This window comes from Saccostrea cucullata, unplaced genomic scaffold, assembly GCF_032062105.1.
Source record: "Saccostrea cucullata isolate Sc308-1 unplaced genomic scaffold, CSIRO_AGI_Scuc_v1 ctg1220, whole genome shotgun sequence".
In the NCBI taxonomy this organism is placed as follows: Eukaryota; Metazoa; Mollusca; class Bivalvia; order Ostreida; family Ostreidae; genus Saccostrea; species Saccostrea cuccullata.
The window spans coordinates 397,347-412,247 of NW_026931211.1; the positions used below are offsets into that span (position 1 = coordinate 397,347).

Below are 14,901 nucleotides of genomic sequence, written 5' to 3' on the forward strand. Positions count from 1 at the left end.
TCCACATGGAATTATTTACATCAACCTGTGTTCATTGTGTTATTTATAGATGTATGACATCACAGTGGTCATTTAAACCCCTGTCCCTTTTCTATTTATATCTTGTGTAGTGTCAGGGCCAACTTGGATTTCATTGGTTGGTTTGGTTTCCCTCTCTTTTGGTTTTTAGCTTAGTTAATTACTTTGGTTTGAGATCTTGGTCTGACCAGCAGACATATTGGTTTTGTTTATATGTTTGTCCATTTTCTATGTTGATTGAAATTACGACCATGACCAAGACTGGACAGAATGTAAGTTGACTTTTACTAATTTCATTATCTCTATATAATTGTTTATCTATTTAATTCCTAAATAATAATATTCTAATATGAAGTATGAAGATTCAGTCTTTGTGATTATTTTATGAGTGTGTAAATAATGAAAAGTAATAATTTCATATATCATTGTATGTACATTTTTGAGAGCAATACAGTAAAGTTGTTTATTATTTATATACAGATCACTGAGTAAGAGTTCACGCATCATTGTATATTTGGAGTATTGGCTTTATATCACATATAGGTATGATGTATATATATTTTGAATATTGTCCATATAATTATATTATTCTGGAAAAGTTCAGTATAATTGATCTGATTGTTTTATCTATAAATTCCAGTATTTATATTCTGTACATACTATTGATTAAGAAAGACAACTCTTAATGTTTTATCCATGAGCACAATTTAAGGGAAATAACTCTCATTTTGACCATGCTATCTGGCAAGTGGTCTACATGTATGTATTGTTATCAAATATTTATTATTGTTTATATATTTCAGAGCTGTGATAATATTGAATATACACTTATCCACATCTACAACATGGTGTTTGTGTTAATTTACTTATAAAACGAACCCCATTTCAAAAATACAAAATGGGAGCAGAGCGAACACGGACCTCATAAACATCAGAGGTGGGATCAGGTGCCATGTTATTCTGATGAACTTTAATAATGTTCTTTATATCTTGCGACACCTTATCCCAATCCTATTCTAAGATGTGTTTCCTTATCTCTGAATCTGTATTTTCCAGTGGAATTTGAGCTTAATTAGTAATTGCTATCTTCACATATCAGTTTTCATTATAACTGAAGAACTAGATATGTTAAATAATTCAGACAAATTATAAATGGGAAAAGATGAAGGGTGCTTCCCGATATTTTTCTCCTAAACTTTTAAAAAGATAACCTTTTTGTTCGGTTTATTTTTTTATATTTCATATGTTTAATGACTTTTTTCATACTATTTAATACTGTTCGTTATCCTCATAAATTTCATTATAGAGGGTCAAGTTTCTACATCTGGAACAGGACAAAATGTAAATTATTCTTTTGATACCTAAAACGATTTTTGTATATGAAACATATGGAGATAAGGAACAGTATTCAAGATCAAAAGTCCACAAAACAATACAAAATAGGAGCAGAGCTAACATGGACCTTCAAAACACCAGAGCCATGGAGGAGTAAGCATCCTTTGCCGACCGGTAACACCAGCCGTGTGTTCCTTGTCATTATTGGGAATTAACGGGAACATTCATCTTCAGTTCAGTGTATATGCTATAGGAAAACAGTTTGAAAAAACCTCAGTCATTTGACTCATTGATTAATTGTATTTGCTGACAAGGTCATTGTAGCGACCATAGAACTTACGAAATGATGACTTTATACGTGATTGCTGATATTTTTGTTTCATAAACTTTCTTGTCAAAAGTTTACCTCGTTTTAGAAATTTTTTATACGTACAGCATGCTCTTGCGTATCGATTCATCTGAGAATTAAAAACTCCGATGCAGGTGTATATAGTGTATTGTATATTGTTGCATAAGTAAGGGAAGATGACGATTGTGAAGTTGAATTTATCACTTATATCATAAAGCTTGGCTGTTAGATTACCATTAACGTCTTTTTCAAGTAAATTATCGAAATACGAAACAGATGTGTGAGCCTCTGTGGTATCTTTGATCTCAAACTTATCGGGATGTATTGTATCGAAATAAGAATAGAAATTTTTATTATTTGTTAATTGACAAATGTAGTCGATATATGCACAAAAAAAACATATCTATATTTACAAATCTGATGCAAATTTAATAAATCAGATGGTAATGAATACTTTTCTGCATGCTTTAGATAAGACTAACACTATTTAAATGAATCTCATAAGGAGTCAAATGGAATTTGACTGAGAGTTTTATTGTAATGCCATTCTTCTAGACACTTTAAAGCCAATGGCTGATAGTCATGATAAAACTTATTTGCAAAAAGTGTATTTTGTGAGACCAGTTCCTTCAGATCACCAATGCCAAACACACAGATGAAGCGGACGTACTTCCCATGGCAGTTACGTTTATCTTTCCAGGATACAGTGGCAGCAATCCAGAGCCTGTTGCCGTTGAAACCTACAAAGATAGTTAAATGTATGTTTTAAGAAAAAAGAAATTTCTGGTGAGATTTAAGCTCTACTAGTCTGTACTTAAGCTTGTAATAAATTAAGAAAGAAGTTTGTATCGATAAGTCTTCTTGTATATTAGTGTAAATGATTAAAACTGTAGACGGTCAGCAACGTTGTTAGAAAATTTAAAGAAAACTGAAGAGAATGGCGTATCTTATTATAGTCGACCTGTGTAACATTTGACGTAATCATGGTACACATATTGTCGAAATCAAAGACAGAAATATAGGTTTATTAAGTCTCATAAAGTCTAGTTGTGTAACATATCTTCTTGATATTGGACTTCAAATGTAGAAGAGATGTCAATCAAGTTTAGAGTGTTTTAAAGACACGAGTATTTTTAGTATGAGCGGAAACATCATTTTTGTAAATTGAAAGAAGGATATGGAGATAACGAAGAGTATTCAATCTCATAAAACAATACAAAATAGGAGCAGAGCAAACACGGACCTCCGAAACATCAGAGGTGGGATCAGGTGCCATGGAGGAGTGAGCATCCCCTGCTGACTGGTCACACCCGCCGTGTGCTCCTTGTCATGATCGTGAAATAAAGGAAAAACCCATCTTCAATTCAGTGTATAAATAATGGACTAACAGTTTGTATGATAAACGTCTGTCCGCATTTGACTTAATGATAAATTCTATTTGTAAATCAAAAGCCTATCAATAGATTGATGGACCTTAGAATAGTCGGAACGACGGACACCTTACTCATGCAAAACTTTCTTTGGTTTCTATCAGTAAATCTGACGAACAGCACAATACTAGAAAATCGAATGTTTTGTCTCGGTCAATAATCAGTCAACCCTTTAAAGAATACTACAGAACAACTTAGATTCTATATCTTACCGTCGGAGAATAGACCAGGAACATTAATAAGGTGACTATTTTTGGACAAAGTCGCCCAAAAGAACTCATCAGGACTATATGTGTCTTCAAACCACTTTAAAATTTTCTGGGCTCTTACATCATTGAGTGAATAATTCACAAAACTTCGACTAAATACACCATACACACTTCCTTTTGCTATGGTAATACCATAGGGTGGTAGTTTCTTTTTCTTGTTGGTGGGTTTCACCTTATTACCGACGACTTTATGTGACCTTTCAAAGCGATGATGATACTTATTAGAACTGAGCACCTCGATACTACTGCTGCCATTGAAAAGTTTCAAAATCTTAACTATCTCTGCATTAGTTTTGAGGGGATATTCCTGTGATGGTAGATTTACCACGTATTTCCAATGAACATCTGTTCTTCGCAAGAGATCTGTCATGCAGTTCAGATCGGCTTTCAATCTAGAAAAACTGGCATAGATGACGTCCTCAGTTTTCGAGACAATGAAAACATTTGGAAAACAACTTGCTATTGCCGCCATGGCATTGTGAAGAGATGCACTAGAACTCTTATCCACGTGAATACAGTAAATGTTGTGTGGACGGTAGATGGCGCGGAGTAGTTTCTCAGTTTGGACGGCATCCTTATGTGTCAAAATTGTATACGCCAGGGGAAACTCCAGCTCCTCCTTGGAGAGAAAAAAATATCCATAGTCATAGATCTCCAAAAATCTACTGCAGTGTTTAGCTTTTATTTTCATATCTGCGTCATTTGAAAATTCGTATTCCTTAGATTTCATTACACGTCTAGCATAGTCCAAGTATATTTTATCCCCTCCAATTATTCTTTGACAGTCAATATCAAAAACCAAACGTCGAGGACTTCGCTGCTTCCAGGAAATAAGCCTAGGAGTCTGTACGTTTGGGGTATACCTGTTCTTAGAAAGCTTTCTTTGATTTAAAAAGTTAACATAGTGGAAAAAGAATAATACCAGTGTCGTCACAAAGAAAGCACATTGAATTAATTTTCCCCTTAATCGTACACAAACCATTATTCATCGCAGACTGTTAATTCATTCTGAAAGGAAATTTAAAAATACACATTGGTTGAACATCAATCTGTACAAAGAGCCTTGCACGGCGACTATCAGAATTACGGAGCGTAACAAAGATCTGATTTTAATCTTATTGGTTTAAAATGCCCTTGAATTGATGTCATGTAAACAACCAGATACAATTTAACGGCTTAATCCAAATTATATCACACGGTGTGAATAAGTCTGTTTTTATTTTAAGCTAAAAAAAATAAACATTTAATTGTTTATCAGAAGAATTAATTCCAGAGCTTCGTATCATTGACATATTTTCTCCGAATACTGTAAACCAACTTTTATTGGCGACGACTTTATTTCGCGATTAACCGGGAGTAAACTAGTTCGCGGCGATTATTTTTCGCGATTAAGCCTTTTTGAAACTGTTTTAATAGCAAAAGAGACTTTAAGGACCCGTTCACGGCGAAAAATATTCGCGATGACGAGACTCTCGCGAACCTCGCGAAAATTTCTCGCACGCGAATAAAAGTCGGTTTACAGTAATTATGCTTAGTCCCATGCATATAATATATAATATAGAAAATAATGTTGATCACCTTTTAAAAGAATATAATTGCTGACGACCATTTAAAAAGAGTAATTGTTAGTTTGACGGACACACTCAAATTCCGCTATACAAATGCTCGATCTACATATATAAGCGATATGAAAAGTAGAATTGGAGTTTAAAACTCCCGACGGAAAGACTGTACTAACGTCATCTTAGTTTGACAGAAATACGTTACAGTCCTTACACTACCGTGGGCACATCAATATAATACCTATATTATTATCATTAGCAGTATTTAATTGGAAGAAAATTACGGAATCCCATCTCAAATCTCAGGAGAATTAAAACAAGAATCCGCATTCAAATAGACAAGAAATTGAATCAATTTGTTTATTTATTCTCAATGCGAGTTTTCTTAAATGACAAAAATTCTATGTACAGTAAAACACGGTTATAGCGAAGTCCTGGGGACCTGTGAATTTACTTCGCTATATCCGTAATTCGTTATATCCGTATAACGAATTCGTATAACCATTATAGCGAATTCGCAATATGCGTGTTTTCCTTCAGGTTTTACGATGAAATATGTTAGGGAAGCACATATTATAAAACATATCTTCGATAACTAAGGTTTTATTATGAATTGTATTCTATGTACAAATGCTAAAAGTAAATTAAATCAATTCAATTTTTCAAATTTTTTATAATGTTGGACACTTCGTTATAAAAGATGTAAATTTCATTATATTTCATTTCAACGGGACTCAAAATCAGTTCGCTATATCAGTAAATTCGTTATATTAGAGCTCGCTATAACCGTAAAATTTTACAAAGATTTGTTAAGAATTTTGCCAGGGACCCTGAATAACTTCGCTATATCCGTGAATTCGCTATATCCGTGTTCGTACTAAACGTGTTTTACTGTAATCCTCCTTTGATTACCATAAAGGCCCCACCCTTGCCTAAGGGGTCGTGATTTGAACGATTTTGAATTTTATTATCAGAGGATGCTTCTGTATAACTATGACCAATCAATGCTTTGCTACTCTTGAGAAGAAAATTTTTAAAGATTTTTCCTGTTTTCCTATGATCCTCCATTGTAGCCCGGGACACTCTACCCCCGGGGATCATGATTTGAACAAACTTGAATCTTAAATACCCGAGGATGCTTCCACATGAGTTCCATCTTTCCTGACCCAGTGGTTCTTGAGAAAGATTTTTCAAGATTTTTCCTATGCATTCCAATGTTAAACTTTGATACCACATTGTGACCCAACCCTACCCCTGGGGTCAAGATTTGAACAAACTTGAATCTTCACTACATGAGGATGCTTTCAATGTATCAGATTCATGTTAAAGTCACGTATTAAAAGATTGAGGGGCAAAATGAAAACCATCTATCCTTCTGTGTTCAATAAACCAGAAGCGAAAAAAGAATTAGATAGATTACACGATAAGTATGTATGGTTCCTGCCGACAAAGCGGGTAACAACATTGTCTTCGTTTTTTATGGCTCATTATATACATTTTATTTTAGAACAACTTGGATTTAATTCTACAAGTGGTAATCCAACTTATACTCATAGTTCCTTTTTTAAGGAAGAAATTTTTCAAAATCATGTCAGGTTTGAATATTTTTAAAGATTCCAAAGAACCCAAATGAATTTGAACTACTTTATATATATTGGATTCCGAAACTTCATAAGAATCCTTACAAACAAAGATACATTGCAGGTTCCAGTAAATGTTCAACCAAGCCTCTTTCGTTACTTCCCACTAAGATATTGACAGTAGTGAAGGAAAAACTTCAAGAGTACTGTGCAACTATATATTCAAGAAGTGGTGTAAATCAGATGTGGATACTTAAAAATTCTAAAGAACTTTTGGACAATTTGAAATCACAAGATTTTACAAAAATCAACAGCTTAAAAACTTACGACTTTTCAACTTTATACACAACAATTCCCCATGACAAATTAAAATCCAGGCTTTTTGATATCATTGACAGCTGCTTCTTCAATAAAATGGTACTCGTAAATTTACTTACCTCGTCATTGGTCATTTGCAAAACTATTTTGTTAAAACAGATTCTGATTGCACACATAAGTACTCTGAAGTTGACATCAAGAAGATGCTTGAGTTTTTGATTAACAATATCTATGTGGTTTTTGGAGACCAGGTATTCCAACAATCTATCTATTGGAATTCCCATGGGTACAAATTGCGCTCCGTTATTAGCAGACTTATTTTTATATTCATATGAAGCAGAATTTATGCAAAATCTTATGCATGAAAAGAAGAAAACACTTGCTGTGGCCTTCAACTCGACATTTAGATATATCGACGACGTATTGTCAATTAGTAATGATAATTTTCATTCCTACGTCGATACGATATATCCTGGTGAGCTTGAAATAAAAGATACCACAGAGTCCGATACTTCTGCTTCATATTTGGATATTTTGCTTGAAAAAGACACTAATGGTAATCTAACAACCAAGCTATATGATAAACGTGATGACTTTAATTTTCTATCGTCAACTTCCCTTACTTATGCAGCAATATACCTTCATCACCTGCATACGGAATATATATATATATCTCAGTTGATTCGATACGCAAGAGCATGCTCTACGTATGAACAATTTCTTAAACGAGGTAAATTATTGACAAGCAAGTTGATGAAACAAAAATATCAGCAGTCTCATTTAAAGTCATCATTTCGTAAGTTCTATGATCGATACAATGACCTTGTCAGCGTTTGGCGTTTTTCAGACCAATTGTTAGTCCATTGTTTATACACTGAATTAACGACGGATTTTTTCCGTTATTTCCTGATCATGACAACGAGCACACGGCGGGTGTGACCGGTCGGCAGGGGATGCTAACTCCTCCATGGCACCTGATCCCACCTCTGATGTTTCGGAGGTCCGTGTTTGCTCTGCTCTTATTTTGTATATTGTTTAATGGACTTTGAGATTGAATACTGTTCCTTATCTCCATATCCTTCTTTCACATAAGTTTCATCTTTCCTGGTCCATAGATTTTAAAAGATTTTTCCAATGTTTCCTATGTTAAATTTTGATACCCCATTGTGGCCCCAACCTACACCTGGGGGTCATGATTTGAACAAACTTGAATTTACATTTCATGAGGATGCTCCCATATAAGTTTCATCTTTTCTGACCCTGTGGTTCTTGAGACGAAGATTTTTAAAAGAAATTAAAGCAATAATTTATCACTAATTCATAATTATCTCCACCTTCAAAGAGGGTGTGACTCTTCATTTGAACAAACTTGAATCCTCTTCACCCATGAATACTTTGTGGCAAGTTTGGGTGAAATTGGCCCAGTGGTTCTTGAGAAGAAGATGAAAATGTAACAAGTTTACGACAACGACGACAACAACGACGACGACAAACAACGGAAAAGCTCACTTAAGCCTTTGGCTTAGGTGACCTAAATAGAGGAACAGCAAAAACACTTTTGAGAATATTGTTTAGATGGTCTTATACGAGAGTTGTCCGGTAAAATCGTGGACAAGTTGTCTGGTGTAAAACAATAATCATCACAACGTCTGAAAGTTTCACTACTCTTTAATACACATTTTATGAATGTACATAGCGAATTTCAAATAGATCTATGCATAAATAAACAAATTATTACATTTTATGTTATGAATTGTATCACCTAACGGCGCACGGATGATAAAATGAAAGTGTCAAAAGCAGCATCAAGTTTCATTTTTGCTAACAATAAAGTTGGATGATTCCCTCTACAATTTAGAAATTTCATTAATGCAATATTCATAAAAATATGCATTTGAGGAACCAATCTGGCACGCACATGCGATCTTCTGAAGGTTTTTTTGTAAGTTACGGACCATATTCTCACCATCATTCATCCAAATTGACAATCTTATATCGATGGTCGACAGTGGCAGCGTCTTTTGCTATTACAATAGCAGTTTGTCCGTATGTTTTGTACAACCCTTGGACTCGATCAAAAAGACTTCGCGAAGAAAACTCCCATTTCATTTGAATACTCAAGATCTGGGGATTTTTAATTTTTTTTTCTTTTATATTAATTTGAAGTCTCTAAAGGTGTTATAAATACATCTAAATCAATTAGAAATGCTCTCCGGTGCGCCGTAATGTCATCAAAATTTAATGTCGCCATTTTTCGTGTGTCGTATTTATCACTTTCTCATTTCGAATGCTCGGGAAACTGTCAAAATTTAATCAATTGCCTTGAAATTTTCAAAAAGATGGCAAATTAGATTATGAAATCGAATCAGCATAATTTTTACCCCAATCTTAACTAATTAAAAATTTTATTTTGGATTAATTCTCTTGTATTCTCTAATAAATCTTGGGTTTTCTTACCGTGCGCCGTAGGAACGTACCTGAGCGCATTTAAGCTAAATAAATCTTTATTTCTGTCTGTATTTAATCCAATAATTATGATGAACTAAAATATGATAAACATTTTCTAAAAATTTCAGCTAAGTGCACCCATTAATTTTTGGAGAAAAAAAAACGCTTTGTCAACGATTTTACAGGACAACCCTCGTATATCTATTTTCTCATCGTATTATTTTCCTTTAATTGTTTTCAACTCGATCTATAAAATTATACTTATTGAGCAAATCACCATTATAATAATAGAGGATTCAGTTTTTGAATACATGTTTTTGTTCGTTACAAAAATGATACCATGTAAGAAAGTCTTAAAATTTGCTTAGAAAAATCAACACAACAAAGTATCATTTTTCAATATTTGGGAAAACACATACAAAAACACCCAGAAAAAAACAACATAATCAATAAATCACTGTATGCTTATCGAGCTAATTAATTTCCTGTAATAATAAGTGTCAAATTGAGCTGGATTAAAGGATTTATTTAGATACCACTCCTCCATGCATTGCAATGCTAGAGGTTGATAGTCGTGATAGAATTTGTTGGCAAAAAGTTGTTTATCTGATACAAGTTTGCTTAAGTCACCAATACCGAACACACAAACATCATGAACAAATTTTCCTCGGCAATCTTCTGTTTCGAAATGCCACTTTATACTGGATGCTATCCATAATTTTCTATTTGTATAGCCTACAAAGAAATCAGTTATGTATCAAATACGTTAAAGCAACCAATGATAATGCTGATTTTTGTTTTGATTTTGATTTTTCTTAAATGAGTTTTTTCCCTTATTTACCTAAAACACCAGGAACATTAAGATGTTTATTGCTGGCTAGTGTCGCCCAGAAGAATTCGTCAGGACTGTATGTGTCTTCTAACCACTTTAAAATCCCCTGAGCTTTGACGTCATTTATTGAATAATTCACGAAACTCCAACTAAACACTCCATATGCACTTCCTTTTCCGATGGTAATATTATAAGGTGGCGGGTCCTTTTTCTTTCCCGTTGCCTCTACGTTTTCGCCCCTAACAATGTAAGATTCTTCGCATCTGTAATATAACCTCTCGTCGTAAACACTTTCTATGCTGCTTGTTCCATTAAAACCTTTAAGATTTTCACGATTTCAGCGTTAGTTTTTAGAGGATATGCCTGTGACGGAAGGTTTATGACATATCGCCACTTTATGTCGGTGTTATGTAGTAGGTCGGACATACAGTTCAGGTCGGCTTTCAGTCGAGAAAACCCTGCATAAATGACATCTTCCAGTTTCGAAGCAACGAAAACATTGGGAAGACAATCTGCTATGGATGTCATGGCGTATAGTAAGGATGAACCAGTCTCTGAAATTTTGTCCACGTGTATACAGTAAACATTATGTGGTCGATAGATAGCATACAGGAGCTTCTCTGTTTGTATTGCATCTTTATAAGTAAGTATTGTGTAAGCAATGGGGAAATCTAGTTCTTCTTGGGACACAGGGTATAAATTATAATTACAGATTTCTTGAAATTTGGAACAGTTTTGAGCTAGGTCTCCTATTTGTCTGTCTGTTGGATATCTATAGTTAAATTCTGTCATTATATCATAAGCAATTGATATATATTGCTTGTCACCATTTATTAATCGTTGACAATCTACCTCATACACTAAACGGTAAGGACCTGGTTGACGAGGGACAAGACACGTCATATTGAAAGGTTCATACGTCATCAGTAGTTGATGTTTTAGATGATTGAATAACAAAGTGGTGACCACGATGACCACAGAACTGAAGATTAATTTTCGAAACCTCAAACGCCTCATACCTGATAAAAAAAATAAAGAAAAATAAAACATTAGCAGTTGACCTTTCATCTTTAAAAAAAGGAAAGATCACAATAAGTTCATGGTAACCAATTTTCATGTATATGAATTTGACAGATAATGATATTCGTTGGAAAGTCTGATGTTACTATTGTTTTAATATTACAAGTCCAAAATAAAAAAAATATGGTAACATATAGTAAGTCAATTAAAATAGAAAACTTACTTGTTGAAAATCATTGTTGGAGCTAACGATGGCAATCAAATGAATTGTCAGTTTGTTAATCTCATCATGATTTGACTAATCAATCAGTTTATCAAATAAATACGTATCAATAAATTTCATTGTTAAATGGCTTTTCAGTATTTTGTTCTATATTTTTGCACTGAAAGACCACAGATACTAGTGGACAGGACACCCATCCCCGATATTCGACCTCTGGGTTTGTTTCAATGTTTGATATTTTTTAAAAAACTATATTTTTTTTTTTTACACTCATTCATAATCAGTAGATAGGAAAAAAAATCGAGAAAATTGCAAATCTAATCTTTCCAAATAAAAAATACATAAATATACATTAAAAGAGAGAAATGTATGTCACTCTGGTTTGTTTACGTTGTACCCCCATTGGTCCTTCTTGGTTTAAAAAATATATTTATCTTATTTGAACCTTAAAAGTGGGTTCACATTGTCTCTACACATATTTCTGTCTTCGGTTTATCCAGTTAATTTGATTAAGTACTATTCTCGGTAAACCTTGGACTTTCAGTTAGGCGTGGTATTCTCGTCGTTAGCGTGGAGAAAGTCACGCCCTACTGAAAGTCTCATGTTAACTCTGATTCGTACTAAGAACACATCAAAATCCTAGAATTAATCGCAAAAGACGATTACAGTCAGTGCATTGTAAAATCCTTAGAATTTCCCAACGCACTGACTGCAATCATATTTATGGATTTTTACGATATGCAGCGTCAACCCTATTGCATAAACCACAACAGAAATATATGTGGAGACAATCTGAACCGACATTTTAGGTTAAAGACAGAAGATACAAACAAAAATATGTATGCATTGAAATATATTTCTGGGCTTCTTATTGTTGCAAATGATGCAAATGAAAAATTTCTCAAATATTAAGAAATTGTAAAGTTTCTATAATGTTCAAATTTTACATTTCTTCAATCATCCATGTTAATCTATACAAATATTTTCATTCTAAATCACATTATTGTGAAATTGTGAATGAAAAATGAAAAACTACGCGGTGAAAGCTGTTCATTATACATGTACTCATTACTCGAAATGTTATTATCATTTTCTGGGAAAAAAAAGTTTCAAATTGAAATAAATACATGAAACATATGGAGATAACGAGCAGTAAACAAGATCAAAGATTCGTAAAACAGACAATACAAAATAGGAGTAAACACGGTAAACACGGACCTCCAAAACATCATAAATGGGATCCGGTGTCATGGAAGAGTAAGCATCCCAAGCTGACCGATTACATCTGCAGTGTGCTCCTTGTCATGATTGGGAAATAACGGGAAAACCCGTCGTTAATTCAGAACCTCAATTTCTTTAAATTTGTTATTTTAAAATACTTTTATGAGGTAAAAATTTCGACTTTTTAGAAGATCTTTCCGAGAACTTCAAAGAAACATGGAAGCACATTGAGAGGTATAAAATGAAAACGGTTGCATGAAAAGATTAAATTTTCAAGCTTTATTTTGAGACTTTTTTGAATTAAATAATAAATTTAAGAGTTATCCTTCCTGGATCAGAATCGTATAACCTTAACACATTTTTCTTTATTTAGGGCTTATTATTATAATTATATTGAAGAGGTTTTGGATTTTCCTGTACAAGTGGTAATCCAACTTAAACCCTTAGCTTCCTTTCTAGGGAGGAATTTAAGAAAAATTCATATCAATTTGGAATATCTTTAATATTTCCAACATCTAAAATATTTGGTTTACTATATTTATATAAGATTCGAAAATGATGCATAGAGGGTTTAAGTAAATGTTCTTCAAAGCCTCTTTCTTGAAATAAATTATTAACAGTAATGGAGAAGAAACGTCAGGGGTACCCTACACTAGTATATTCAAGAAGTGGTGTTCATCAGACGGATATACTAATATTTCATGATCATTTTGAAAATCTAAAATCATACAAATTAACAATAACATCAAAGATACCGATTTTCCAACTCAATATACAGCCATTCCCAACAAAAAAGTTCAGCTTTTTACATCATTTACAGCTTTTTGAACAAAAAACTCGTAAATTAACCTATCTCGTCATTGGTCATTTTCAAAATTATTTAAAAAAAAATTCTGATTGTACACACAGTTACTCTGTAGATTATAGTATTAAGATGCTTAAGTTTCTGAATTACAATATCTAAGTGGTGTTTGACGACCAGGGGCCCGTTTTACAAAAGAACTTACGATTAAGAACAAAAACTTCAGATGATTGTAAAATTTTGCAATAAAAATAATTCTCTTTGATATTGTTTGTGTAAAAATATCATACCACATTCCTTTTAATAAGTTAAAAAATATTTTTTTGAAATAAAGTAAATTAAAAAATTATATGAAGAATTAAATTTGGTCTTAAGTCGTAAGTCCTTTTGTAACACGGGCCCCAGGTCTCCCAACAATCTATTGGAATTCCCATGGGTACAAATATTGCGTCATTATTGGTAGTCAAATTTTTGTATTCATGTGAAGAGAATTTATATTAAGTCTTATTATCGAGAAAAAGAAAACTCTTGCTGTGGTCTTCAACTAGACATTTAGATATATCGACAATGCATTATCAAGAGATAATAGTTCTTTCCATTCATATGTCGACACGATATATCTCAGCGAACTTGGAATTAAAAACACCATAGAATCTGATACATCCGGATATTTGGATATTTTACTAAGAAAAGACGTTAATGGAAATCTTAAAAGCTAATCAAGTTCTAATTGTAACGGTAACCGTTACAGATGTTCCCAAACGCTCAGTCTTTGTATTAAAGACTTTCACGAATTATATTTCTAAACTTCTATGTGGGAATCAATGCACATGTAGTGGGTTGTGACACAAGTGAGTTCGAAAATTTGCATATACATCATCTTCATACTTTTAGATCTTACAGAATATCACAGAAAACCTTAAAAAATAAAACAACCCAAATGCTTACCAATCAGAATTATGTAGAGTGCATGCATGCCCTTATATTCATTTCTGATGATACTATAATGCGAGGACTTGTATTATTTACATACCTCTGAATTTTGTCTTCTTTTGTTAAAATCCAAGAGAAAAAGAATCACATTTCAACACACGCATGCATGTCCTTGAACTCAATTTTGATAGTGCCTGATGTTGAAACCCATCGTATCTATCTTTTTCATCCTATTATGTGAAAAATTAAGGAAGTTATAGTCATTAAAAGTTTCCGCAAATCATATTGCAGCACAAGTGCATGTGTGTTTTGGAATTTTTTTCATATCATTGTCTAGAACCTCATAATATGTACCTATGTTCAAAAATCAAAATCTATGTAAAAAAAAATTGAAGATACTGAGATTTTTGTTACAGCCGATCAGAGTGAAACTTACGTGCACACGTTAGAGATCATGCTAATTTGACCATGTTTTATTATCTGCCCTACTAATATATCTTTATATTTCGTGTTTTAAAGAATTTATAAAAAGATAAAATTATTAGTAAATATTATTATTAA

At 33.1% G+C, this 14,901-nt stretch overlaps 1 protein-coding gene and 1 pseudogene across 1 annotated transcript; both read right to left on the reverse strand.

Moving 5' to 3' along the window:
• Positions 1–2,188: 2,188 nt before the first annotated feature.
• LOC134231838 (N-acetyllactosaminide beta-1,6-N-acetylglucosaminyl-transferase-like) lies at positions 2,189–4,656 on the reverse strand. The gene is made up of 2 exons (XM_062713814.1): positions 3,345–4,656; positions 2,189–2,442 (listed from the first exon to the last, which is right to left on the reverse strand). The coding sequence occupies exons 1-2, from the start codon at positions 4,381–4,383 to the stop codon at positions 2,201–2,203; spliced, it is 1,281 nt and encodes a 426-aa protein (XP_062569798.1). The 5' UTR covers positions 4,384–4,656; the 3' UTR covers positions 2,189–2,200.
• A 4,978-nt stretch (positions 4,657–9,634) lies between these two features.
• On the reverse strand, positions 9,635–14,516 carry LOC134231839 (beta-1,3-galactosyl-O-glycosyl-glycoprotein beta-1,6-N-acetylglucosaminyltransferase 3-like; annotated as a pseudogene).
• Positions 14,517–14,901: the final 385 nt, after the last annotated feature.

Excerpts from the sequence above, each read along its gene's own strand:
- LOC134231838 (XM_062713814.1), bottom strand. The coding sequence starts at position 4,383 with ATGGTTTGTGTACGATTAAGGGGAAAATTAATTCAATGTGCTTTCTTT. Across the intron at positions 2,443-3,344 it reads TCCTGGTCTATTCTCCGACG|GTTTCAACGGCAACAGGCTC; the intron begins GTAAGATATAGA and ends CTATCTTTGTAG.